The 26934-nt window shown below is 27.3% G+C and overlaps 3 protein-coding genes across 3 annotated transcripts; 1 reads left to right on the top strand and 2 right to left on the bottom strand.

Moving 5' to 3' along the window:
- Window positions 1–1536: 1536 nt before the first annotated feature.
- LOC123292361 (tyrosine-protein kinase CSK) lies at window positions 1537–11156 on the bottom strand. The gene is made up of 11 exons (XM_044872990.1): window positions 10997–11156; window positions 6093–6172; window positions 4453–4820; window positions 3847–4066; window positions 3636–3764; window positions 3118–3254; window positions 2869–3030; window positions 2191–2386; window positions 2030–2116; window positions 1874–1966; window positions 1537–1797 (listed from the first exon to the last, which is right to left on the bottom strand). The coding sequence occupies exons 2-11, from the start codon at window positions 6129–6131 to the stop codon at window positions 1714–1716; spliced, it is 1515 nt and encodes a 504-aa protein (XP_044728925.1). The 5' UTR covers window positions 6132–6172; window positions 10997–11156; the 3' UTR covers window positions 1537–1713.
- A 1580-nt stretch (window positions 11157–12736) lies between these two features.
- LOC123294213 (40S ribosomal protein S6) lies at window positions 12737–14542 on the top strand. The gene is made up of 5 exons (XM_044875325.1): window positions 12737–12877; window positions 13097–13301; window positions 13377–13522; window positions 13646–13849; window positions 14290–14542. Exons 1-5 carry the CDS (start codon window positions 12872–12874, stop codon window positions 14476–14478), a joined length of 750 nt encoding a protein of 249 aa, XP_044731260.1. The 5' UTR covers window positions 12737–12871; the 3' UTR covers window positions 14479–14542.
- A 2683-nt stretch (window positions 14543–17225) lies between these two features.
- LOC123292531 lies at window positions 17226–19392 on the bottom strand. Its single transcript, XM_044873244.1, has 5 exons — window positions 18956–19392; window positions 17923–18128; window positions 17537–17653; window positions 17397–17471; window positions 17226–17238 (listed from the first exon to the last, which is right to left on the bottom strand). The coding sequence occupies exons 1-5, from the start codon at window positions 19076–19078 to the stop codon at window positions 17226–17228; spliced, it is 534 nt and encodes a 177-aa protein (XP_044729179.1). The 5' UTR covers window positions 19079–19392.
- Between the last annotated feature and the right edge of the window lie 7542 nt (window positions 19393–26934).

The raw sequence follows: 26934 nt of genomic DNA, 5'->3' as shown, positions 1-26934 counted from the left end.
TTTAGTACAATAAGTATGCTTGCCGCACGCAAACTGCTTCACACACTCAATGATGGTAACAGTTTCGAGTCGAGACATCGCACACTATGGCAATACTTAATCTATATAAGTATAGACAAAACTTTGAATTACTAAATTTGAAAAAAATTAATAAATCGTATATAATTTTTTCATGTTAAGGACGCTACGAAATATGGTCTCAAATCGTACTATAAAAGTGTACATTATATCAACCGAAGAATTATTTAGATGAAGATTTACGAATTACATTAACAATGAGCCGCTAGCGTAAAGGCACCTTAAGAAATTTTGCAAAATAAACATTCAACTAAATAACAACGACTAGAAGGCACTAGAAACTTACATGGTGTGCGAAAACCAGAATTTATTTTCTGCTGCAAACAATTTTATGCATTCGCTGACATCTCACACAATTCATCCACTGTTTACTCTTTACAGTTGTATAACTTCCTAATAATAATGTCATTTTCGTCAATTGTTTCATATTTATTTCATTTATTTTCCAAATTCAAAAAGCCAAAATAGAGCTTTCTTTAATGGTGCGAGATTGTTTGTGATAAATTATATTCATTTAAAGAAACCGAAAAATAAAATGATTATCTGATATTTGAAATATTTTTTCAATAGTTCAATAATTTTATTAATAGACGTGAAACTTACGGCGTAAAACAATTTATATATTAAAATTTCATTTATTTGCTAGTTTTTTATCGATTTTTTTCTTAAAACGAATTGACTATATTAAAAAGTTACATAGTGATCGATACGGTAATACCTTAATTCTAATCTAAATCAGGGTGTCTCACAGCTTTTATTCACAAATTACCCTGAATTTTTCCCTGAACTTTCCTTCTAACTATTCCTAAATTTTCTCATTAGGTTATCTTCGTAGTTTGTGGAACGACATCCAGACTTCGAAAAATATCATTTGTAACGGTAATCAAAATTAAATTTATCTAGTCAGTTTTAGTATTTATTATTTTTAAATCTGTATAAAGTTTGAAAAACACCAGATTCTTATGCAATTGTTCTAACAAATCCTGTAAAATTTTTTTGGCAATTTTTCTGAATTTTTAGTTTATTCATCAAAATCCCTGAATTTCCCTGATCATTTTGTATTCGCTTGATTTTTTTTCAGAATGAAGACACCCTGTAGATGCAGAAAATCGTAGATTCTTGACAGTGCTATTATACTACTTTAAATAAAGCTTTATTTTTAGTAATAAATTATTAAAAAATGTTTAGTGCTACGCGGATACGATTTAAATTTTCTTGATTTGAATATTACGGAATTTTCCACATCATTTTAAAATTGTTCTAATTATAACGATAATTATCGATTATCACATAATAAAATATATCCTGATTTTTTACTCTAGTTTTTTATTGGTCCACAGAAAGTGGATTTTTTGCTATTTATTCAAAACAGTACGGAATAAAATAATTTCTTGACGCCGTAAATTAAAATATTATAGAATATATCAAATTTTTTTGTCGTGAAATTTGGCTACTAATTTGTTTATAAATGAATATAAATTAAATCTTATATCAAATCGCATCTAATAATTTAAAAACAAACAAAAAAACATACACAAATATTCATTTGTGTTATTTACAAATCGTTTTTCTTCTATGGTAACATTTGGCTTCAAATTTTTATATTTTCAACTGGTGCACACATTCCTTATTATTTCATGTTGTTGTAGATTTCAATTGGGCGAGCTTTACTTTTACGTCCCTAAAAGTCGGTCTTTTATCAGGTAATAAATCCCAGGCCTAAAAAGCAATTTTTACAACATTAAATATATTAGTTTTCAAAATAAAACAAAATAAATGTTTGATTTTGATTTACCTGTCTCATTATTTCATATATTTCTGACGGGCATCCTTCAGGAGCTTCCATTTTATACCCTTTCTCTACATGTTTCACAACATCCGCCAATGGCTACAATAAAGAAAAATAAATTAGTAACATTTAAATTAAAATTGCATTAAAAATACAACTTACAATTCTTGGATATGGAACTCTACCGAATGAATAAATTTCCCAAAGTAATATACCAAAACTCCACATATCCGATTTATTAGAAAATTTCTAAAACACATGAGTATATTAAATTTAAAAAATGTACTGACATTTAAAAAAAAAAAATAAATAAAATCACATACATTGTGTTTGAGCGCTTCAGGTGCAGTCCACTTAATTGGTAGTTTTCCTGTATCAGAGTTGCCACATTCCGTGCGTGCAAGTCCGAAATCAGAAACTTTAGCTACCCCACTTTCAGAAATTAAAACATTACGAGCTGCCAAATCACGATGAACAACTCTTCTCATTTCTAAATACTCCATACCACTTGCCGCATCACTAAAATAGTTTTAAATAATTATAAGTTAATTACTATCTATATGAAATAAAAAATCCAAAAATTTTAGCTTTAAATTTTTTTTCTCGTTTTCCTAAATGTTCTAAATTTAGATATTAAAAAACTGAAAGTTCTAGTTGGGAAAAATTAAGTTATTTCCAGGCAATTAAACTTTAAAGATATTCTAAAGTAGCTGGAAGGCATTAATAGAGGTCCCGCGTGAAAAATATCAGGACTATCATATGAGTGAAATATATAAAATACTAGAATATATGACTCTCATGGATAGGCAATCATAAAATTCTTTTAATGGGACTGTTTAAAAAAGAATTTACGTCAGTAATTGAACCATAAAAATTAACTTAAGGAGAAGCCAAATTGAGCTATTTAAGAACTACATATAACATCTATTTGTTCAACAATGAATTTCTTTTAGTCAAAATATCATAGTGATTAAAATAATTTGTATTAGAAAAATACTTACAACGCAAAATTGATTTGATCTTTTCTAGTAACATGTAATCGTCCTCGAGACCGCAAATAATCTACTAAACTACCTTTACTCATATATTCAGTTACCAAACAAATGTGGCGATTATTTACGACTAAACCCATTAACTGAACTAAATTCTCATGACGCAATGATCTAAAAAAAAATTCGTTTTATAAACGCATAAATTAATCTTAAAACTTCTCTTTGTTACAAATGGAAAAAATTATGATGATAACTTACGTCATTAGAGAAGCTTCTGTGAGGAACTTTTGGGCAGCTTCACTTGAATCTTTAAGCATTTTGACTGCAACTTTTTCGCCACGCCATAATCCTAAAAATACTTCACCAAATTCGCCTTTCCCTAATGGTTCACGTAACTATAAAATGCAAAAATACATTGTTAATTATATTTTATGGAGTTGGAAGTTAAGTTTTATTAATATAATTCAATAGAATTTCGATAGGTTAAAAACCAAGAGAAATGTTAAATAATTTGAGTTACCGAGTTTTTAGCTTACTAAGAGTTTAAATTAGGGAGTTTTTAATGGTTCATACTTTTGCTTAAGTTATCAGGGTTTTAGTTATTAGGATTCTACTGAATAAAGAAAATGGAACTAGATTCATTTCGTTGCGTCACAAATTACTCCCGTGTAACATTTCCATGGCTTCGGCGACATCTGCCTCCAGGATAAAAACAGAATTTAGAATTACTCTCAAAGAGTTATACAATTACTCTAAATTAAAATTCTTTATCAAACCTCTAGATCACGATCTTGAATAATCCAGCCACCATCTGCAAATGGTTTTGTATCGATGAAGTCCTGTGTTACTTTTGGAAGACATTTTGTAAGCTGTGTGCAAAGACCATCGGCATCTTGTTGATAATGCTAAACATAAGTAACATAATTATAAATTTAATATTATGTTTTAAAAAATAATTGAATAAAGCAAAAAACATAAATATCTTACATCGACTAATTGTGTTAAATTTTCGAAAAATTCTTCATCGTCAATTGTTAAATGGTGATCCCTATACTTCACTCGATAATGTTCAACATGATTCTGCCAACACACACATAAGGTATAATCACCAGGGAAATTTGTTGATTCTCTAACTAAAAATTGGCCATCGATTCGTGGCATTAACAGTTTTTCAGCTTGTTCACGTGAAATTTTCCCATGAAACCATCTACAAAAAAAACATCATATACATATATATATAAATCCAAAATTCTAAAATTACAAATTACAAAATTCATTTGACGATTAGATGAGTAATTCTTAAGAGAGATTTTCGACGATATTTTAAGAATTACTCATCTAATCGTCAAATAAATTTTGTAATTTGTAATTTTAGAATTTTGGAAAAATGCTATCAATAGATAAATAAATAAATAATAATAAAATATTTTTTGTATTATTTTGTTTTTAGAGTCTCTTAATAGAATAAAACGTTACTGACAACAAGATAGACTTTTGAAGATTTACAACTTGGAGTATCTAAGGGCCTACGTCAAATACACAAGCTGGTTAGACAACTCAAATTTTATTTTAAAACGAAAATAAATAACTTACGGCATTGAATTTAATTTGACTTCACTGCGAGGTGATTGTATTCGATTAACATTGACGTCGTGCTGAATAGGTGGTGGAGGTGGTGGTATCACTACATGCTGCTGCTGTTGAAGTTCACGATTATGAAATTGTTCTGGATAAATGGACGGTGGTGGTATATAATGTGGCGGTGTGGGTGGTACAGGACCAGGTGTTGTTGCATTCGTATTTATTAATGGTTGTATTGAATTTGGTGATGTACTGCCGGCAGTTATAGTTGGTCGTCGTGAGCTACGTGCTGGCACTGTTGGTGGCCAATCAGTTCCTCCACTATTATTAGAGCTACCATTGTCTTTATACGGACCCACAATTGCAACTGGTTGATATCGCTAAAATTTAACAAATGGTTCAATATTATTATCATTATAAACAATAATTTATTATTTAAATAAACAAAAGAAATCAATGCAAATTTCCTGATATTATTGAGAAAGAAATCACAGATTTCTATATTTGATGACGTCATAAAGTTAAAAAGCTCGAACGTCAATTTTTCGCTAGCTATCACTTATGTGCTTAATTCCGGGGCCATGACCCCACATTCTTGAAACCTATTAAAGTTAGGTTAATTTTGATCACAAATTTGAAAAGTATGACCCAAATTTAGTAGGATTTCATACTTGGTTTTTCAAAATTGGATAAAATTTGGATGTGATAGACAAAAATTAAATTTTTTGGTTTTTGATGACGTCACAAAGTTAAAAAATTCGATTTTTTCATAATACAGGCAAATTTGATCCGATCTTATTGGAATTTTTTTTGAAACCCACTAATTTTGGGTCATTCTTTTCAACTGTGATGCCAATTTTTCGCTAGCTATCACTTATGTGCTTAATTCCGGGCCCAGGACCCCACATTCTTGAAACCTATTAAAGTTAGGTTAATTTTGATCACAAATATGAAAAGTATGACCCAAATTTAGTAGGATTTCATACTTGGTTTGTCAAAATTGGATAAAATTTGAATGCGATAGACAAAAATTAAATTTTTTGGTTTTTGATGACGTCACAAAGTTAAAAAATTCGATTTTTTCATAATACAGGTAATTTTGATCCGATCTTATTGGAATTTTTTTTGAAACCCACTAATTTTGGGTCATTCTTTTTAACTGTGATGTCAATTTTTCGCTAGCTATCACTTATGTGCTTAATTCCGGGGCCATGACCCCACATTCTTGAAACCTATTAAAGTTAGGTTAATTTTGATCACAAATTTGAAAAGTATGACCCAAATTTAGTAGGATTTCATACTTGGTTTTTCAAAATTGGATAAAATTTGGATGTGATAGACAAAAATTAAATTTTTTGGTTTTTGATGACGTCACAAAGTTAAAAAATTCGATTTTTTCATAATACAGGTAATTTTGATCCGATCTTATTGGAATTTTTTTTAAACCCACTAATTTTGGGTCATTCTTTTCAACTGTGATGTCAATTTTTCGCTAGCTATCACTTATGTGCTTAATTCCGGGGCCATGACCCCACATTCTTGAAACCTATTAGAGTTAGGTTAATTTTGATCACAAATTTGAAAAGTATGACCCATATTTAGTATGATTACATAAAACATCGAAATATTTGTTACATAATAATAAATATTACCTGAGCTAACGATGAATTTGAAATATTTTGACTAGCCATCTTCACAATTTGTTAACTCAATTGTTACAATTAAATTTTATCTAAAACAAAAATAAAAGGTCATGACACGAAACAAAATTATAACCAGCATTTAGTATGATTTCCTGTGATTTTAAAAAAGTAATTTTTCTTATTGTAGAACATTTTCTGTACAAATTAATTAATAAAAACAATTTAATAAAACAACAACTCCTCAGAGTAATTTTAATTACAATTTATAACTTTTTACAACACGTTTTTCTAATATGTAATTTAATTAGAGTTTGATCAGCATTTTTAATAGTGAATATTTTAATCTTAATCAGTATGGAATTTAGCATCCCGCATTCTCTCCAACCCGTTGTGCATAAACAATTAAATTTAAAAAAGGAAAAAAAAAACCGGCTAGTTATGCCAAACGTTTATCTTTATATTAATATATAATCCTCCACAACAATTAACCATTTTGTGGACTTTTTTACTTAGCGAAATACTTTTAATGTCCACAGAAAACAAACATTTTTTTCCTGTGACAAAAATTTTTAGAACCAACTCTAATATTTCATTTGTTGGTACCAATAAACCAAGAAGTAGAAGCCAAAAATACGCTGATCGATTGCACCAGTGGTGCAATGAATCAAACGTTAGCTGGTGCACCAGCGGTGGGTGTAAAATTGGAAAATTGCGGAAGTGATTAAAAAAAATTTAAGTAATAGTACGCCGGCTGAAACTTTTTTCATTAATAGTTACTGAGCTAAAAAAATAGACAGTTGCATCGTGGAGGGCTCGACTATGAGTCAGCTGTTTGCATGATCTTTTAAAAAAGAACACGTTAAGTAAAGTTATAGTATGGCAAGTCATAGTAGTAACAAAATTTTGAAAAGTGGCTAACTTTCCTAAAATTGAGTCTAAAATTGAATTTTCACATTGTTAAGCTTCAATGTTACATGAAAAATAACTGAAAAAATAGGATACCAGCTAGACTTAATCTCTCACCAAAGAATTGCATCATTGCGCATCTAATACACTTTACCTTAGTTTTTATTTTCAACAAACCTAGACTTGATATTCAAAAAATTGTAACCTTCGTTTCATAATTAACACTAATATGCTTATTATCAGTAAATAATTTTTTGTTCCAAAACATTAAGTAATGTAGTAAGATATATGGGTTGATAATAAAATCAATAAAAAAATGAAATCCGACCTCTACATGTGAAGATGTGAAGCATTTTCACTAAGATTTCGTCTCCAATATTCCTTCGAAGAAGAGAATCATAACAATGAAATAAAGCAACTTTCATATGTACAATATATGAAATTAGACCCAAATAAAAATCAATTTTTCAGGAATTGGGTGCAGGAATGCTTCTTATACCAATTTTTAACTTTTTACCTGTAGAATAAAAATTTTCGTATACACAGAAAAAAAGAGTCATTTCTGACAAATCAACGATTTTCCGCATTGGTGACATCACGGAGCAATTTGAGTATCTCATTGACATTACGTGTTTTTTAATAAAACACATACTTTTTATAAATCGAAATAAATGAACAGTTTCATAATCGTATATAATCTGATCAGTACCTGTATGTAGAGATCTAACAGCCGAAATAAATTACTTTTACATAATCTAATATTTCTATGTAATGTTTGTACATAGAAGTTAAGTTTTCTTTCATAAACATCTTAGAAAATTTAATATAACATCTCGTTTAAAATTAAAATTAACACTTCATCTAATCATATGACTTGTTTATGATTTTTCAAGTTCACCAGAGTATGACAACATTAGAGAATCGGAATTTATGAAAAAAATGTTGTTATATAAAATATAGAAAAATTATTTGAAGAATTTCTGCAAGGAATTTTATTTATTTATTTTTATTTTTTTTGCAATTGTAGGTTTGTTTTTTTGCCCCGGTGTGTTACACTGAATAGTATATTAATGTATCTTAGAGAATTTTTTTATATTCATATCGCAGCCAATTAATTAATTGGCCATTTAGTTATCAGCCTAGCCTTTTTGCTAAACGGCGCCGTTCAACTAGCGTCCTGAATGATATTCAGCCGTAGCATCTAATACAACATTAGGGTGATCATTTGACAAAGAAAGATGAAATATCTGCGAGTATTTGGTAGAATCTTAAAGGTAGGTTTATAAAAATCTCACTTGTTTTTGTATAGTCAACTTTGAATAGTATTTCTTCTATTTAGTACAAAATTAATTCTAATAAATAAGTATAGATTTGAAATTTAGATAATACAAGTTCGTAATGAAATACAAATCCGCAGGCCATTTTTAAGCATATCATAAAAATAGAACATTCCTATTTAAATTATAAAAATAATAAAAAAGAAAAATTAAAACTACGCGAATCATACCAAAGAATATTATGTTTTTGATATGACAAAAATAAGGCTTTTCATTTAAAAAATGGTTATTTTTTGTTTCGGACAAATGTCAATCAAGTAAATATGACATATTTGTCAAAAAGCGCTATTTGGTAAAGGTAAAATATATTAGATCTTTTTTGCAGCTGTCCGAAATAAAGCAAATTGATAAAAAGCCTATACTGCAACAATGTCAAATCAATCTAAGAACAAGCGAGTCGAATAAATTTAACAGTGCGCCGGACAAAATAAGTCGTTTAAGACTAGTTAAACAATGAAAATTGCCGCTAGAAATCATACTTTTTAACAATGAAGCAGTGGTTTAACAAATTTTTTATGTCACCATCGTATTTAACGCATATTTTTATATAAAAATAGTCAATAAACTAGCCTCTTTAATTTTCTCACGAAAATCGATAATTTTGAATTCAATACGACTCTGCTAAAATGAACGATTTTCATGTTTAGCGAATTTTCTGACAGACAATGTAATTATTGGCTTGAGACTGACCACAATAACCGCAATAACTAATCGACATGGACATCAGTGATAACCTTCATTTATTAATTGAAATGCAAAAATTTCCTAATATTGAGATTTATGTCATAAATTAATTCGTAATATTATGACATCATTGACAGTAATTTTATTACAGCAAGATGAACATGATCCATGAGATGACTTCATGAATGAATGCAATCATTTGTTTGTCAATAAAAAAAGGTAATCCCTGTATATCATAAATGTGAAAGTGTGTTTGTTTTTTCTTACGTTTTCACGCAAAAACTCATCGATGGATTTGGATGAAACTTTACAATATAGCTCGTACATCAGAATAAAACATGAGTTATAATTTATAAATATATTTTTCTTAAAAATAATTTAAACAAGTGAAAACAAACAATTGACTTAATTAATTGTTGAAATACCATGAATAGACAGCGTTTATTACGTATTCTTTTGTTTTTTTACGTCATGTAACTAAAGAAAGATAAACACATACACATAGGTAGCTGTTCGTTATATAGTTACCTGTATATACACATACCATATAATGTTTCTAAGCTAATTTGCGCCCTTACGTATAAACAGTGATGTTTACGAAAAAATGTTTCAAACAAAAGTTGTTTATTATTTTATAAGGTACATTTTTTACATTTAAACTTTTGTTCTATATCTAACGGTCTACAACATTGGTTCTACAAACCCAAGACCTTGACCTATCATTTACGAACTTTTTACGTCCTGAGCACGCTATGAAAATTTCAACTTGATATCTCTTTTCGTTTTAGAGTTATCGTGTTCACAGGCGGGCGGACAAACAACCGAAAATGGACTAACAAATGGACAAAGTTGTTCGTTATAAAAAGATCAACTTTAAAAAAAAAAAATGATGCAGAGTATTTAAACAGTTATTTTTACTTTTTTTAATTTCTAATTCTTGTTATCATATTAATGTAAATTTATTGTTTACGAACCCAAAAAAAGGGGTACAACTATTAGTAATCAATTTTTTACAATTAACCCCACCTTTGTTTAGTTAAAATTAACATAATATGTTATAATTTACCGACAAATAAAAAAGCATTCATGACTAAGCACTTCCGATTACAGGACTATCAATATAGTTCATGAGCATTGACATTTTTATTAATTAATATTCATTTCTGAAATTTGTTCCTTAAAATGTGATAACAAAACAAAGGACATTCCAACTTATATACTTTAATTTTTAAATTTGCTTTATACTAAAATCTATTGAATATTATGAATGCATTAATGGTCTATGTACACTTTTAGTCAATTCAGCTATCATTTTAAGTTCTAATTAATGGCAATATGACCACAAAAAGTCGTTCAAATTTGAAAGAAATAAAGCAAAAATGTGCAAATATCTCTCATTCCTCAGACAATATCCACAATAAGATAGTAGTTTATTTTTGGAACTAACGATCCAGTCAATAAAAATGTTTTGCTTCATAAGATCAGCCGGGCATTGTCCTGTGAATCAGGCGAACTAACACATTTTGCCCATACCAAAATTTAAAATTAAGATAAATGAATCATTTAATGATTATATTTTTGTTGTTACAATGCAACACTAAGCCTTAGTTGACATCCATGAGTTATATGACCTCTCCTAGTTTTTTCATGTTAAGCCATACAATAATATGCTTGGTATATGCTTATTAAAACAATTAAAGAAAATTATAAAACATTTTATCCAAATAGAGGCTACCCTAAAAGATAAACTTCCTAAATGTTTATATTATTTTTTCACGGACCACCCTATATGATCAAATAAACAACGTCAAATTGCGTAAATAAAATTAAAGAATATCATCATTATAAAAAAATAAAGTACGTGTAATTATCTAAAATGTTTTTAATAGCGAATTTATCCTTCAATTTCCATTTCAAATTCAATTAAATGACAGGAAATCATACAATATATTAGCATACGCAAGATGAATTAGTAAATAAGGTTACCCTGTGTGTTTGCAAAATAAACACACCACACAGAAGTCTTCAATGTTCAAAAGTTTTCATTTAAACAAATATTTTGTTGTCTACCTAAATTTATACACAGTTCTGCCAAAGAAAATGCACATTTCTTCGAGTAAATTTTCTATGACACACAAATTCTTAAATCATATTTTTATATAAGTAAATATTAATATTTATCACTCATTTAACACACACTTTGTAACAATAATTACATTCAAATTTGTATAAATATTATAATAATAATTTGAAATGTTATTCGCAAATAAGTTTGCGATTTACTTTTTGATAAAAACACCTACGACGCTGTCAAAGACACACATAATAATACACTTGCAATCTTTTCAAAATGATTTTAACATATTTTTTGTAGTTCAACACATTTTTTAACACCTTTATTTTTCACATATTTGTCATAGTAAATAAAATACTTTGACACATTTATTTATTATTATTTTGTGCTTATTAAAAGTCACAGCGATTTCACTTTTCCGTCAAGCATCTTGCACTTGCAGTTTTTCATTGCTACCAACAACTTTAAAGTTCATATTTTTTGTGTATCAAATGGGTGTGTTCTGTATGTAAACTTAAGATTATTTGACTTTTTACTTTATCACATTTGAAACAGCAGTGCCGATTATCATTAATATTCTTGATTGATATTCAAACTCGTTAGCTGAATAATAATTTCCATTCAATATCTTAACCATTTAAATCAATTTGTGTCGCATAAATTTAACTTGTATCGTATAAAATATAGTAGAATTTCTCGAAAAAATTGTCAACAATAGCTTGTGCAGTTTTAATTTTTTTTAAATTTAAAAATTATTAGTCTGGGTGTTGCAACACATAAAAACATATTTACAGATTATAGAGTTCAACCAATTATTTAAATAAAGTAATTACATAAAGGATTTTTGCCATTATTATGTTCCGTGGTTCAGCTCCAACAAATTGGTTAGACAAAATTCTTGTTAAAAAGTTATATACCAATTAAAAGCGTTGAGTTTTTTTAGATTACATCAATCAGATTTTAGAGCTTTAGATCAGCAGGTTTTAGTGCTTCTAATGTTAATCCTCGATCATTTCGTTTGCCTCTTCCAGTTCCAGACTTTTCACAAAACCTTAACTTCTACAGTATTTTCAGAGTGCTGGTTTTGATACTAATTAAAATTTTACTTAGTGCTAAACACAACAGAACATATTTGGTGATTAGTTGTTTCTTTGGTTATTTTTCGTAAAAAATTGTGTGGTTATAATAAAAAATTTGAAATATATAAGCTCCAATAGAAACACTATGGTAAATTTTGTATTTAAAATTTAAAGCGTTCATTTAAAAAAAAAATCTCGTGATTTAAGTGTTTTGCTGCCTGAGTTATAAACACAAACATTGTGTGTAGGTGTTACTTTTCATTGTTTCAAGATATTTCTGATTTCACTAGCTAAATAAAAGTAAATATACAATAAATTCTAAATTTTTAACAATTTTTTTTTACGGATATGAATGATGGAATAGCATCAGTAATTTGATTGTGATACCGAAATAACTTTTTCTTGATTATAATCATCAAACTTTTACTTTCAAAAATTTAATTGTTCCGTTATTATGAATGATTTAATTTAAATTATCATTAACGTTTAAATTTATTTTTACCTCAGAAAGAAACGCCTATGACTTATATAATCTGGTATCTTAAAAAATATTTATTATAAACAATCGTGCGTGTTCCTTCCATTAATATGTATACGATATTATTCTTATGTATTCAATGAATTATCTCGACATATCTATTCACTACTTGTTACCTTCATAGCGCTCTTTTTTACATGGCCGCTTTCTAAGTGCGTGTCTTTTGAAAGATGAAGGTATGGGTTTACATATCGTATAATTTTTGTAATTATTGATCTTCAAATATATTTCGATTAAAATTATTTTCTACCTTTATATCGTCATTAATTGAATTGAATTTGTTTTAATAATTTGTGATGTGTTAGATATTGTTTGATAATTTTTTACCGATTTCACATGTCCTACTAAGGTTTTGTACTTATACTTATGGGTATTCTTTTCTTATTTTGTTTTAGTTAAACGTTTCATATCCCGCAACGGGATGCCAAAAATTATTCGAAGTTGTGGATGAACACAAACTTCGTATTTTCTATGAAAAACGTATGGGAGCTGAAGTTGAAGCCGACACTTTAGGCGATGAATGGAAAGGATATGTTTTACGTATTTCTGGTGGAAATGACAAACAAGGTTTCCCAATGAAACAAGGTGTTTTAACAAATGGTAAGTATTTTTTATATAAAATTGTATCCTTTACTGTAATCGCATTATAACCTAATTTTGTGTATGTGTGTTTAGGTCGAGTTCGTTTGTTACTTTCAAAAGGTCATTCCTGTTACCGACCAAGACGTACTGGTGAACGTAAACGTAAATCAGTACGAGGATGTATTGTAGATGCCAATCTTAGTGTTTTGGCATTAGTTGTTGTCCGCAAGGGCGAACAGGTAAGAACTGATTTTGGTAATTTGACAATCCTTATCTGATATGAAGCACGTGTAAAGGATACACGAAACATTTCAATTTTTGTTTATAATATAATTTAAATTAAATATAAACTTGGTTCTTAGGAAATTCCCGGATTAACAGATAACACAATTCCACGTCGTTTAGGACCTAAAAGAGCAAGTAAAATCCGTAAATTATTCAATCTTAGCAAAGAAGATGATGTACGTCAATATGTTGTAAAACGACCACTTCCACAAAAAGAAGGAAAGAAATTGCGTCAAAAAGCACCAAAAATTCAACGTTTGATTACACCAGTTACACTTCAAGTAAGATTTATTTTATTTTAAAACAAGTGAAAACAAACAATTGACGTGAGTTAATTGTTGAAACAACCAGATATGGACTTATACTTGAGGCCAATAGTATCAAGCAATTCATTGTTAACACAAAAAATCATTTTAAAAGTTAGCTGTATCTTAAATGTTATTTTAAGAATCCGTTGTCGGAGATGGTAAAAAATTAGTTGTTTGGGGTTGGGTTTTACTTACGAATCAAAATAAATTTATTTTAAATCGATCGTTTGCAATCCATTACTCGACTGTCGATTTTTAACTTCGTTTTTTCGATTATAGAAAAAAGAAACTGAATTTCTGAAAAATTGCATGCACGAAATTGACATGTACTTTCTGAACTTTTTGTTTGGATTTCGCACACAAAATTCTGCATCAATGAAACAATAATTTGATAAATTATTTTGATTTTTTAGCGCAAACGTCATCGTCTTGCATTGAAAAAGAAACGTTGTTTGAAACGTAAAGAACAAGCTGCAGAATACGCAAAATTATTAGCTCAACGCAAGAAGGAATCTAAAGTACGTCGTGCTGAGGAATTAAAACGCCGCCGATCAGCATCTCTTCGAGAGTCGAAATCATCAACAGGAGGTTCGACCAAATAAACAATATTTGTATAAATAAAATTTATATTTAAAATGGAAGCAAATAAACATTGTTTCAGTTAAATTGTGTCTTATTTTAAAAACTATTAGCCATTCAATATTTCCATCACCACTTGAACCTATTTGAAGAGACTAAAAAAGGAGAAACGAGTTAAAATACGGACAAATTTCACACAATTTTCAATCTGTAAAGTTCTGGTTTTAACAAATAGAGCTTTTAATTTACAAAATGATTTTGTTTTTTTTGTTTCGCACAGATTTCAATCAAATAAAAGCATATCACAAATCTTCCATCCTAGTAAAAAAGTATTGTTTGATAAAGATAAAATATATTAGATTTTCTTCAGTTGAAAAGTTTTTTGACAATAGGGAATATTCATGAAATTTAAATTTGGTTCAAATATTTTTCTTCCGTAACTTTAATGACTGGACATTTCAACTAAACCATTATTTTAGTAATTAATATCTTTTTAATTACTTAAAATTAATTAATAAAAGTACAAATTCAGTGAGGGCATTTAAAATTTCTAAAACGGAATTTCAAATTTTTATATGGACGTGACATCATAGTACGGGCTTGTCAAATCTATTGACTTACTGTATGATATTAATTACTTACATTTTATATGGTATTTCATTAAATTATACTATTCTACGGCTTTTTATTAGAAAACTTAATAACGAGTGTAAATTCTGTGTTGTAAATTCATTTTTTTAAATTGTAAATTATACATTGAACTGTCACCAATTGACAGATCACGTACTTATACGTCATCAACAGAGAGCGCCAAAAAAACTGCGTTTAAATTAATTAAAATTATAATGTATTTTAAATATTTTTTTTACAATTAAATACAGCATTTTTAAGCACTATTTATATTTTTTACTTTGTTATAACGGTGTAAGCAATGAATTAAAAATATAAAAAAAAATCCATGAATATTCCCCTATTGCCTGAGACAAAATCGAAGCTTGAAATGAAAAGGCCCATTTAAAAATGTCAGGTATGCCAATTTGTTTTTCACTTTCTCTGACTTTCTCTTAAAATATATTGGCAGTCCTGTATAGAAAAATGCATTCAAACTATTTCAACTGTCAAAATGGTTGTTTTTTTATAACTTTTATGATAATTAATCAACACGTCTGTTAAAATTGTAAACCTCAAACAAGCTAAATTTTTGAAAGAAAGAAAAATAATTAGGTGTTTATAAAATAAATAACATTCGTTAAAAAAATGGAACACGATGCCATAACAGTAGTTTTAGAAGGTCTTGGTGCCGAATATTTAATACCAATATTTAAAGAGAATAATATTGGTCTAAATACCTTACCTTTGTTAACTGATGGTGATTTAAAAGCACTAGGAATTGAAGATGCTGCATTACGTGAAAATTTATTGAAACATGGTTACTCCAAACAAAAACAAATTTGTAAAGAACAATACATACCAATTACTGGAACGTATACACATAGTATATTATCAGACATAAATCGGCATATGCGGAAATTAGAGGCAAATTTATTAACATCATACATACGATTAAATAAAACAAAACAACCGATAGACCCTTTAGTATCACCAAATTTGTATTCATCGCAAGCATGTGTAAAATCAATGAAAATTCTTATGCGGAATTTAACAAAAATGGAAAATGAAGTCAAAGAATTAGAATCATCTATAAAGCATATTGATTAAAACTATCGAGACAGATGTATTTTTGCACAAAGAGTTTTTATATTTGCTCAGTTTTATACCTGTTTGTTATACAAGAATTGTATTTTATTTAAATTTGCGATTGTTTCATTCAACGTTTATAGGGATGTCATAATTTATAAATTATAAGCTTTTAGGGCATTGCAAAGAATCGAACGTTTACCGTATAAAATGTGATAAAAATTATATTTACTTTTAAATTGGTTAATTAAATAATTAAATATTTTTCAGAAATCGATGTTTACTTTTTTAATTAAACCTAAAAGTCCAGGAACAAAAATCGTAAAAATTTCGATATTTTGTTACCACGGTCATTTTTGAAGTGCTGATTAATGAATATGCTATTTTGGAATGATACTGTAAAATGCTAACATTTGAGTGACTGTAGCATAGAGGTTATAAAAAAGAACAACGATCGCTATAGAAAATATTGTCCCCGAAATATGGACAAAATAAGTGAGGCGCTGCGATCGCTAAGTTGTCTCATTAAAAGCGGGCTAATTTCCAATGATCTATCAACGTTTAATATACGTGTATATAATATCATTCAATTTGAACATTATGCGCCTAACTTCATCTACTTGTACTCATAAACAGCTTACTTCGTAGATACTACTTACCGACTGGTGGCTGAAGTACGAACTATAAATTCTACAAATTTTCAGGGACAGCTGGGCTAATGCTTTAGTACGTAACGGTCGTTCTCCTTCTTTATAACCTCCATGGACTGTAGGTAGGATTCGGTATCGAAATATTAAATCTCTATTTAACGAAAATAATTACATCTAGTGTTTTACTTGAAATAGAGCATTTAACACTGAAACTTTTATTTCCTGATGCTAATTTTTATGAGATCCGGTTGAATCATTTATCAACGCTGATATCATTATAACGGTGATGTTGGTCTGAATCGAATGATTTGGAGACGTAAGTGATACTCTGATAGACTAGTGCTCAGGAGACTAGCAAAAATAAGATAGATATTCTGTGATACGTAATAATAATATCTCAAATATTCTTAGTTAAATCGGAATTATAATTCAAGGCTAAAATTTTAAACAAACAGAACTGAAATAAATAGCAAATGCTACCAACTAACTATTTAAATAAATCGAAAAATTTTATACTTTAAAATATATTTGTTATTAAATCTAAAATTGAAACTTCACATTTCGCATAAGATACAACACAATTTCTTTCATACTTTCCTATGTATTCTGCATACTGGTAGACGTCTCTATGAGAATTATCTTCGTTAAAATTTTTATCTGTGGATGGGCTGCAAAAGGCAATAATAGAATTAAAATTTTAATTTTGATCCAAATAGATTTTAATATTTCTTACGTTAAGATAAAATGTAAAATATCCTCTAATACATAATTTTGATCATCGTTGGAGAATGGAGTTTCTGCTAATTCACAAATAGTTCTTAGTAAACATTCTTTTCCATTAAATCCAAAGCTATAAAATATAAACAATAAGTATTCATTGGAAAGTAACATGTAAACTATGCCGGCCAGTATGTTGGATTGAATTTACAAAAATTTCTTCTATATCTAGAAGGGCCTCCATAAGACGTGCAATAGTAAACATTATCTGGTCATTATATTGGATTGGATTTACAAACACATCCTACCGAGCTATACTTCGGTAGTCTGTCTTTTCGTAGTTGATATTGCCCTACGAAAGTGGGCGAATAACTGCTAGTCGTTTTATATAAGATAACTCACCCTTCTAACATATTTTCTAAATACTGGTAAACAATTTCTCTGGACAGTATTTCATTATTTTCAACTGATCGTTTTGCGGTAACAATGTAAGGATTAGTTTGGTAATAAGATAAATTTGTGGGTACTTCAAAATTCATTTGGTATCCACCACTTATGGAAACTGTTTTGTTGCGAAATATTGTTGGAACATTTACACCTAAAATCATCTGTAATTTAAATAAAATTTTGCTCATCTTAATTTGGTTTTCAAGTGTTTTTTTTCTATATTATTATGGAACGTAAATAAACAAAAATATATTATAATATGGTGGCGTTAGTGGATATCCTTCCAACTTATCATATAGTAACAATTCGGAACAAAACATTAAGTATGACGGCGTTTCGGAATAGACCGGAAAAAAATGAAATAATATGTGGTATGTGTACACTTTATTTTATTCCTATGGAAAATCTCGGGCAGATGATTATGATGGAGATTATAAAATATTACTCCCCTTTAAGAAATGCATTTTTTTTTTTCATTTTTTGCTTAAGTGTTTAGAATATTTAGCTATTTATGTTAAAGGGAACATTTTTGAGGAAATTCCGCCTTTCGGTAATTTGCCCAAAACTTTACAAGTTTTACAACCACTATTGTTTTAAATCCTGTAATATGCATCTTGATAGGAAAGGTAGTGAGTTTCCAAAATATGACTTCAACAATTCTTGATCTTAAAGTTAGCCGAAGTACCGAATATTTAGATTTACTAATTTAAAATTTAAAAGCCAAAGAAAATAATTCGGTACCTTATGAATTGCACTGCCACTACTGGCCAAAAGAATAACTAGCAATGAAACTAACAAATTGTTTATACCATAGACATATAAAGTACTGGTATTATATCTATGGTTGGTATTATATCTATGGTTTATACACTGTTCAAAATACTCATTGTGAATAATATTCAATTGACTTTTGTAGTATTTTGGCTTCTGGCTCTGCTCGGGCTATAATTTAAAAACGTAATGAATTAAGTATACAAATAAAACTTACCTGTAACAATGATGGCGTTGGATATACTAAATTACGTTTAACTATATCATGCCGTAAATTATATGAGATCAATATAAAATTATAAAAAATAAAAGTCATAAATAAATTTTTTGGTAGCGCCATCAAAGATGTTTATTACAACTACTTCCATGAGAAATTTCTTTACAATAATAAAGCCGTGACTGCTAAATTATATGTGTTTGAGTAGCAATTTTCGGTATAAATAGTCAAATATCACGAAGTCGCTTCAACTGAGCACACAAACACGCAGGTACTACATTTAGTAAAAACACGGCCGATTGATTCGTTTAGCCGTCAAACACGTGACGAGCGATCAAACCATCTAAAGAATTATATACGCTTGTATGTACAATTTGATTATCATAATTATTATATAAACAGAAAAGTAATCAAACAATATATAATAATACTTAAAGATCACCATAAATATAATGATTTGTAAAAAACTATATATTATATATTTATTATTTATATAAATTTCGCCTATTTATTTTTGAAAAAATTTGTGTATACTTTTTTTTTTTTATTGAGTGGAAGAAATTTTGACAAAAAACACACACGTTTTTACGAAAATAATTTAATTTTTTTTTTAGAAAAATATTTATGGTCTCTTTAAGGAATTTTAATATAATTAGTTTAATCGCGACAATTAAATTTGTGTGAAATTGAAATATTTATTGCTTAAAGATGACAACTAGATTATTGTACCGATATGATTGGTTGCTCAGTTCTATTTATATAAACCTTTAACAATAATATACTAATTATTTATTTGGATAACGGAATTTTTTTAACAGCATTCAACAAAACATATTTTTTTTTAAAGTATCTTCACAATAAAGACTTCCCAGGTACAGACAGCTAATTAAAAATATAAATTCAATTTCATTATTTTAACGATTTTAAATATAAATATTTATTTCGTTCTCTATTTAACATTATTAATACTAAAAAATTGACTTGAACCAATGACATTTAATATTAAAAAAAAACTTGAAATTCCCCCAATATTATTATTAATTTTCGTTAAGGAACGACCCAACCAATTCAAAATTTCGAACTACTATAGTTAATTCATTTATTAAATGCCATTGTTTTTAGGTAAACCTGGATACTTTTTTTTTATATAAAATTTATAAATATTTATTTTTATTGTATCTGTATCAAGGAGGTCATTAAAATATTCATTGATTATTTTCCAATTTTATTCTATTCGTGATGGTTTTTTTTTTTTGAAAACTTTTCCCTTTGGTCCCAAAGAATTTTACAAAAAACAAAAAAATTAATGATATAACATTTATTAATAAAATTTTTAATTTAGACAAATTATAATTTAAAATGATTTCGATTTATTACCACTTAAAAAGTATTTTTTGCCGAGTTTCTATAAAATTATTTAACATTTACTAACCCAATGAATAGGAAATGAACCGTAAATTTAATTTCTGATTCAATTCTATTCAAATCCATTTAAAATTTTGAATCGAAATAAATAGAAAATTTTTCGATTCATTTCTTTCATTCCGTTTCAAAATTTTGAATCGGTTTTTGTAGAATGAATCAAAAATTTCCATTTCAATAAATCGAAATTTTTTATACGGTGGGGAGTTAAGAAATGATTAAACGTCATTTGTAAATCAGAATAAATTATTAAATTTAGAACGTTATCAACTATATTTATTTTGCCGCAAGTCTAAGCCTTTTTCGGTTTGGTATAGTCAAAAGAGATGAAGGCACGCTGCGATAAATGACCTTGGACATCACCTATTACAGGACCCATGTTTCTTTTTTGCAAATGAAAAGTTATTAGTTTTTTTTTTTATTATTTATCGACAATGCTTTCGCGAAATACGTCTACACCAAGCAAAGAAGAATAGATTCATCATTAAAACGAATGTCCGTTTTGTGCACAATAGGAAAGGATAGTTTAACGATGAAATCACATAAAGATGAAAGTCGAGTGACACGCTTTTTGAAATTATTATTTTTGATTGAAAGATCACTATTTCAATCATAATTTCATAGAGTTTAGTGACAAATCTATCAATATTCATGTATCGCTCGTTGCGTATCGCGTGCGGTCACCATTATACCACTGTCAATTTTGTTTATTAACATACAGTAGCAATAAATCGAAAATTATCAATTGTAAAATATTATTTTATATTCCAATCGTACAGCTATCGGCAAAAAAACGATTTAATAAAAATAAATGAATAAAAATATAAAATTGGAAAATAATAAATGAATATTTTGTAATCATTCCATAATCAATTTAAACTATGTGATAAATACCTGTGGCCCTGCCAAGGTAACAAACGAAACAAATGAAATACCGAGATTCCTGCATCAAGAAAGAGATATTTGCATTATTTATATTTTAGAATTCTTTTTATTTCTCTTTTTCTTTTTTCAAGATAACAAAGTGATTTAAAATAAACTACATAATATATGTCAACACAAAAAATAAGCGCATTTTTTTTATTTATTTATTTATAAAATCGATTCTTTCTTGTTGTTGGACATCTCAAAAAATTGTTAAATTTACAAATTACAAACTTGACTGCAGACTTTTCAGGGCAGTTACATAATCACAGAATAATATTTGGTTGTTCAATTTTTGTTGTAGATGATATTTTAATTTGGGGTTAATCATTTACAAACCCCATAAAATAATGATTACCCAAAATTATTTATTGCTCGTAATCAAATCACATTTGTTTGTAAATGTTTAACGGATCTTTTTTGGTTGTGTACAAATGGTGTGTGAATTTGTTTTTTGTGTGTAAATGTTTTGTGTTTATATTAACCAAAATACTCTGTGCTCTTTTTAATATCGATTCGGCTGGGTGGTGGAACCTAAATTTAATTAAATTTTCTTTTATTGTGTGTTCAATTTATACAATTTGCACTTAATAAATGTTTTAGTTAAATTTTTTTAATTAAAGTTCACATATAGAGATATATAATAAGAATTATTACATTAGTTATTATATAAAATATATTATATATTATAGCTACGCATTTTTTTCATATAAAAATTCATATAATGATTATTAAAAGCTTTTTTTTTTGTTTGGTTGCAACTCATCACCCATCCGTCGAATTAAAAATAATTATAATTATATTTTTTGTTTTTTTTTTTTATTTATTTATTCAGGCATACAAAATATTAAATTTTTTTTAATTTTTATGTTATATATAAATGTGATTTTTTTTTTTTGTTTTGTCCGCCCCCTCCTCAGGAAATGCAGTTTCTGTAGATAGCACGTGTGTAATAATTTTTAAAAAATTTGTTTCATTGTACAATTTGCCTTACGAAAATGATTGATAAACTCTTTAAGTTTTAGAATTTTGACAAAATTTGTCGTAAACAGTTATTTAAAAAATAAGGTTATGTTTTGGTTATAATATACCATGTAATATACGCTGTCATGTGTCAATTTAAGATTCTTCCCCAATCATCTCTATAGACCATATTATAGAGATCAGTAATTTAAATTAATAGCGCCAATTTTCACGTTAAAATTATAAGATTAAAAAATGATGCTTGAATAAATGGCGCAACTTTATATCAAATAATATCAAGTTGTCAAATTTCTAAAACTTAAATTATAACCTATCAAATTCATCTGACAAGTTGTCAACTTTTTTTTATAATTTTAATAAATAACGTATTGTTAATTAGAGCTGACGATTAAAAAAGCACCATATCATTTTAAAAATTAATAGAACCACAATTTTTGTAAGTTTTTAGTTTATAGTTTTTTTGTTTTTATTTGTAGAATTATTTTTTTTTGTTTTAAATTCAGACGCACTATTTTTCACTTTTAATTTAAGTGTCTTCTTATTTTAAAATGGACAGCAGTTTATTTATTTTATATTAAATTTAGATTCATGCTAGCAAGCACACTCACACGTTTTATATTAAATTTCATTATTTTTTGTCTATTTGATGCATTGATTTCTCATCAATTTTGTATCAACATAACCATCATCACCAATAATGGTATGTTGGTCATCCCTTTTATTCCATCAGGTATTATCGCCTATTTTTTTTTTTAATCTGTTGAAAATCTTTAAATGTACAATCATTGTAAAATATCGCTTAGAAGATTTTTTTAGATTTAAACTGTAAAGAGACGATGACCAATAAAAATCCTTTCTGAATTAAAAACAAAAAAAGTGTGTAGGAATTCAAATTTGTTTCGAATACAAAATAAGTTGTTTTGAGAGAAAAAAATTTTTTGTGTTAAATTATATGTTTTATAAAAAAAATTAGAAATGGGTGGCTTAGACAATCGAAGTAATTCAAAAAACCTTTGTTTTCATATTTCAGTATTCTCGTGCGTATAATAAATATAGTACGTGTAAAGCTCTTTTGGTATATTGACCAAAATATGGACCAAGATCAAGTTAGTTAAGTGCTACTGAATATTATTGAGGTTCGAGGTAAAATAGCCATATTGATTGGGTATTTCACTTTGCGTAAAAGTTTCAGGTGGGTAGACTTTGTAGTTCTCAAGTTTTAAAACACAGGCAGATAGCGGTATAGAGTACAGAGTTGAAAGAGTATTAATGTTATCGAGCGTCGCGAGATTTTACTAGAAAACATAATATGTAATATAGGTACTGCTCAAAATTCAATAAGTCATATTCAATAAGTCTCTAATACGTTTCGAACTTCGATTGCGAAAGTGAATCACAATATATCATACTTCAATTAATTGTCAAAGTTACCCATCTCTAAACTCTAATAAAAGTGTTAATATTTAACAAACTAATTTAAATTGGGAAATGAATTATTTTTTCTTCTTTACAGAATATTATGTTAAAAAAAAAACTAAAAAATTTTTGTAACTAACGACGACATATTGAAAATTAAAACGTGTGAATAAAATTAAAATTTTTATTAGATGTATTTCATTAAAAATTACAATATAACTACGTAGAAAACCTTTAGGTTTTTTTTACAACAGGAAATAGTATTAAATGGCAAGGAAGTGGCTTCACATATGACAGTTATATCGTAATGTAATTATATTTTAAATTGATATGAGCGAAAATGCTGGAGTATAGCTGGAATATAAAACTATAAATATGGCAATCGTAAACTAAGCAATTTGTGTGACGCAAATGTAAAAAAATCTTCTAAAAATATCGAAAAAGCGTAAAAAACAAAAGTTTTTTTATGTTTTCTTTTTGGAAAGCGCCGTAAAGTTTTTTTGTTGCATACACAGAATCTGTGATAAATTTTCTTCATGATGAAAACTTTTTTAAAGCTCATTCTCCGATTAATTTTTGTACAATTAACATTATTGTGAGTTCTTCCATAAGGTACTGTGTTAAAAATCACAAATTTAAAATGAAATAATTAAAAATTTTGCCAGAGGCTCTATAAACTGTATTTATTGTGATCAAGGGACTTTCATTTACTGCAAAAAGAAAGAACATTCACCGTACTTGCTCAAACAGCCGAACCTTTTTAAGGATTATTATTTATTTTTCATCTCTGTTATTTTTCAAATTAGTAAAGATACAGTAAATAATAAAAATGATGTAATTATAATATGTTCACTATAATTATAGAGTCTGGTTGCTAATACTGCACTGGTAATAGATAAGATTCAGTGTTTTTAATTGCCATATCTATAGTAATTATATTATTGCTGTAGTTTCTCCTTTTCAGTACGCGGAATAGTAGCTATTATAAGAAAGATAGAGGTTGATCACATAAGCGTTCAATTACTTTCTTTCGCAGAAAAACTTTTTCGGAAATGGTACGTTCAATATTAATATGTTGGTAAATAATATATTTATAATTTATACACTTTGTATTTACAATAAAATACTTTAAAAATATGTCCAAATGTAGTTACAGAAATTTTAGATTAAACGGGAAATTTTTTTTACTAATAATATAATTGATTTCATAAAATGTGATTTTTTTTTTTAAATTTATTCAATGAGTTTAAAAAAAGTTGGAAAATAATCACAAATTATGAATCAAAACAATTAAAATGTGAATAAAAAAAACAAATTTTAACTACTAAAGTGTTCTTATCACATTGATTCAAAAACAAAAGAGAAGAGTGTTTTTCTATTCGTCTCTTTGAGTTTACATTATTCATCTTTGTTCTTTGTGACCATACCACTTTTGTAGTCTATATAATGAAATTTGAATCAAAACTAATGATAAATTGCACATATTAGTTTTAGCTCAAATTTAAATTTGAGCAATTTTAAAAAAAATTTTAATTGCATTTTTAAAACACATGTACTACAGAAAGGCATTGCGATTTTTTTAATGTCTCACTTCAGAAATAGACAAAGATGGCTATTGTTATTTTTTAAATTTTTTTTTATTTAATAAAAGTTCAATTATTTAGGCAGTGTGATTTTTTTTCTCATCGAATGCAAATAAACAGCTTTGTCTTATTTTGGGCACACACTTGATTGTTTTATTATGTATTTTTTTTTTTGGAAAATTTATTGACGAAATTCAAAAGTTTATATTTCCCCTCCTAAACATCACAAAAAAATGATTTCAATTTAATACGAGATGATACAAAGTTATCAGTGTTAAAAGTATATAAAAAATAGAGTGATTAATGTAATGATTCGATTTTTAGAAATTCTAGTGATGCAAAAAAATAAAAAAAATAAAGGAAAGTTGCCTTTTAAACAATTGAAAAATTAAAATAAAAGAGAAAACTTTGATAAAAAATATGTTAATATTTACAATTTTTATTCCGAAAATTGAATAATTTGTTAGGAAAATGAATTAGAAATTTTTACATACTTCTACATTGATATCTTGGGTTTGTTTTAATAAATATTCAATTGAATTAATTATTGAAAATATATAATTATTATATACATTAGTGATGTATGAATTTAAGTGTAATTTTTTTTATTTTTAAATTCAATGGCGCTGTTTAATATGAACTTAAAAAGTGATTTCTAAAAGTGGCTTTAGTGCAACGAAAATGGTATTGTGTCAAGTTCTCAAGTTGACATTTACGAATGGAACGGACCAAGCATTTTACGTATAATTCTAAAAATATATAAGGCAAATATTGATGAAATTAATTAGGTTTCCCCAACTGAATTTCGCTTTTTAGGGGATAGTAAAAAATCCGAGTTATATTTTATTTGATACAACACTACTAAAGTCACTTTTAGAAAAACTTTATAAAAAATCTTTTGGACGATCAAACACAAATATATATGAAATCTACATTTCGCACCAAAATTTTTAAAAATTAATTAAAATAATAATAAAACTTAATTATTTTTTTTTTGTTCACAAAAAATTGCGTATCACATGATTGTCAAGTTTTTTTTATGTGTTTTGTTTTTTGAACAGTTCATTAAAAATTTTGAATTCGTACATAAAACATCAAACGAATGAAACGTTTTATATAATATTTTTTTAAACAACGCGTGACGACATTCAGTGGTAGCTTCGTTGCATCAATTCCATCATTTTTTAGTACATTTTACAAGACGAAAGCTGCATCACCGTGAGCAGTTACGACAACAATCAACCTATAATAATATTAAAGGTATTATTGATAATAATTCTTGTTATTATTTTAATAATTTTTTATTTTATTTATTTTTTTTTATTAAATCTTTTGATTTTATTAAAATTTATATATAAAGTAGAGTTATATATTATTTAATACACACCATTCGAAGTGTCCATGGCAGGCAGCAAAACTAATTTTTTTATATTTATATATTTGTTCTTAAAAAAGCGTTACTCTATAAAAACTATTTAAGCTAGTTTGTTAGTAAACAGTTCTCAATCAGTGCTTATATTTTACTATTTTCATTTTTTTTTAGTTTAAAAATATAGTTATATTTATTGAACAATTTTTCTTTATATATATATAATTTTTTTGTTTATATATATATATATTTATATTAAAAATCACACATTTTATAAATAT

Source organism: Chrysoperla carnea, chromosome 2, assembly GCF_905475395.1.
Source record: "Chrysoperla carnea chromosome 2, inChrCarn1.1, whole genome shotgun sequence".
NCBI classification, from domain to species: Eukaryota; Metazoa; Arthropoda; class Insecta; order Neuroptera; family Chrysopidae; genus Chrysoperla; species Chrysoperla carnea.
Note: the sequence above shows the minus strand (reverse complement) of the source record. Positions and strands in the feature narration are given on the sequence as shown.

What these genes read in the sequence shown, in the direction of transcription:
- LOC123292531 (XM_044873244.1), bottom strand. Translation starts at nt 19,078, where the DNA reads ATGGCGCTACCAAAAAATTTATTTATGACTTTTATTTTTTATAATTTT. An exon ending in TTAGAAAATATGTTAGAAGG is followed by an intron (nt 17,654 to 17,922) that starts GTGAGTTATCTT and finishes TATATTTTATAG; the next exon opens with CTTTGGATTTAATGGAAAAG. An exon ending in ATTTTACATTTTATCTTAAC is followed by an intron (nt 17,472 to 17,536) that starts GTAAGAAATATT and finishes TGCCTTTTGCAG; the next exon opens with CCCATCCACAGATAAAAATT.
- LOC123294213 (XM_044875325.1), top strand. An exon ending in TTGTCCGCAAGGGCGAACAG is followed by an intron (nt 13,523 to 13,645) that starts GTAAGAACTGAT and finishes CTTGGTTCTTAG; the next exon opens with GAAATTCCCGGATTAACAGA. An exon ending in TTACACCAGTTACACTTCAA is followed by an intron (nt 13,850 to 14,289) that starts GTAAGATTTATT and finishes TTGATTTTTTAG; the next exon opens with CGCAAACGTCATCGTCTTGC.
- LOC123292361 (XM_044872990.1), bottom strand. Translation starts at nt 6,131, where the DNA reads ATGGCTAGTCAAAATATTTCAAATTCATCGTTAGCTCAG. An exon ending in ATTTAACACAATTAGTCGAT is followed by an intron (nt 3,765 to 3,846) that starts GTAAGATATTTA and finishes ACTTATGTTTAG; the next exon opens with CATTATCAACAAGATGCCGA. An exon ending in TTCAAGATCGTGATCTAGAG is followed by an intron (nt 3,255 to 3,635) that starts GTTTGATAAAGA and finishes TGCATTTTATAG; the next exon opens with TTACGTGAACCATTAGGGAA.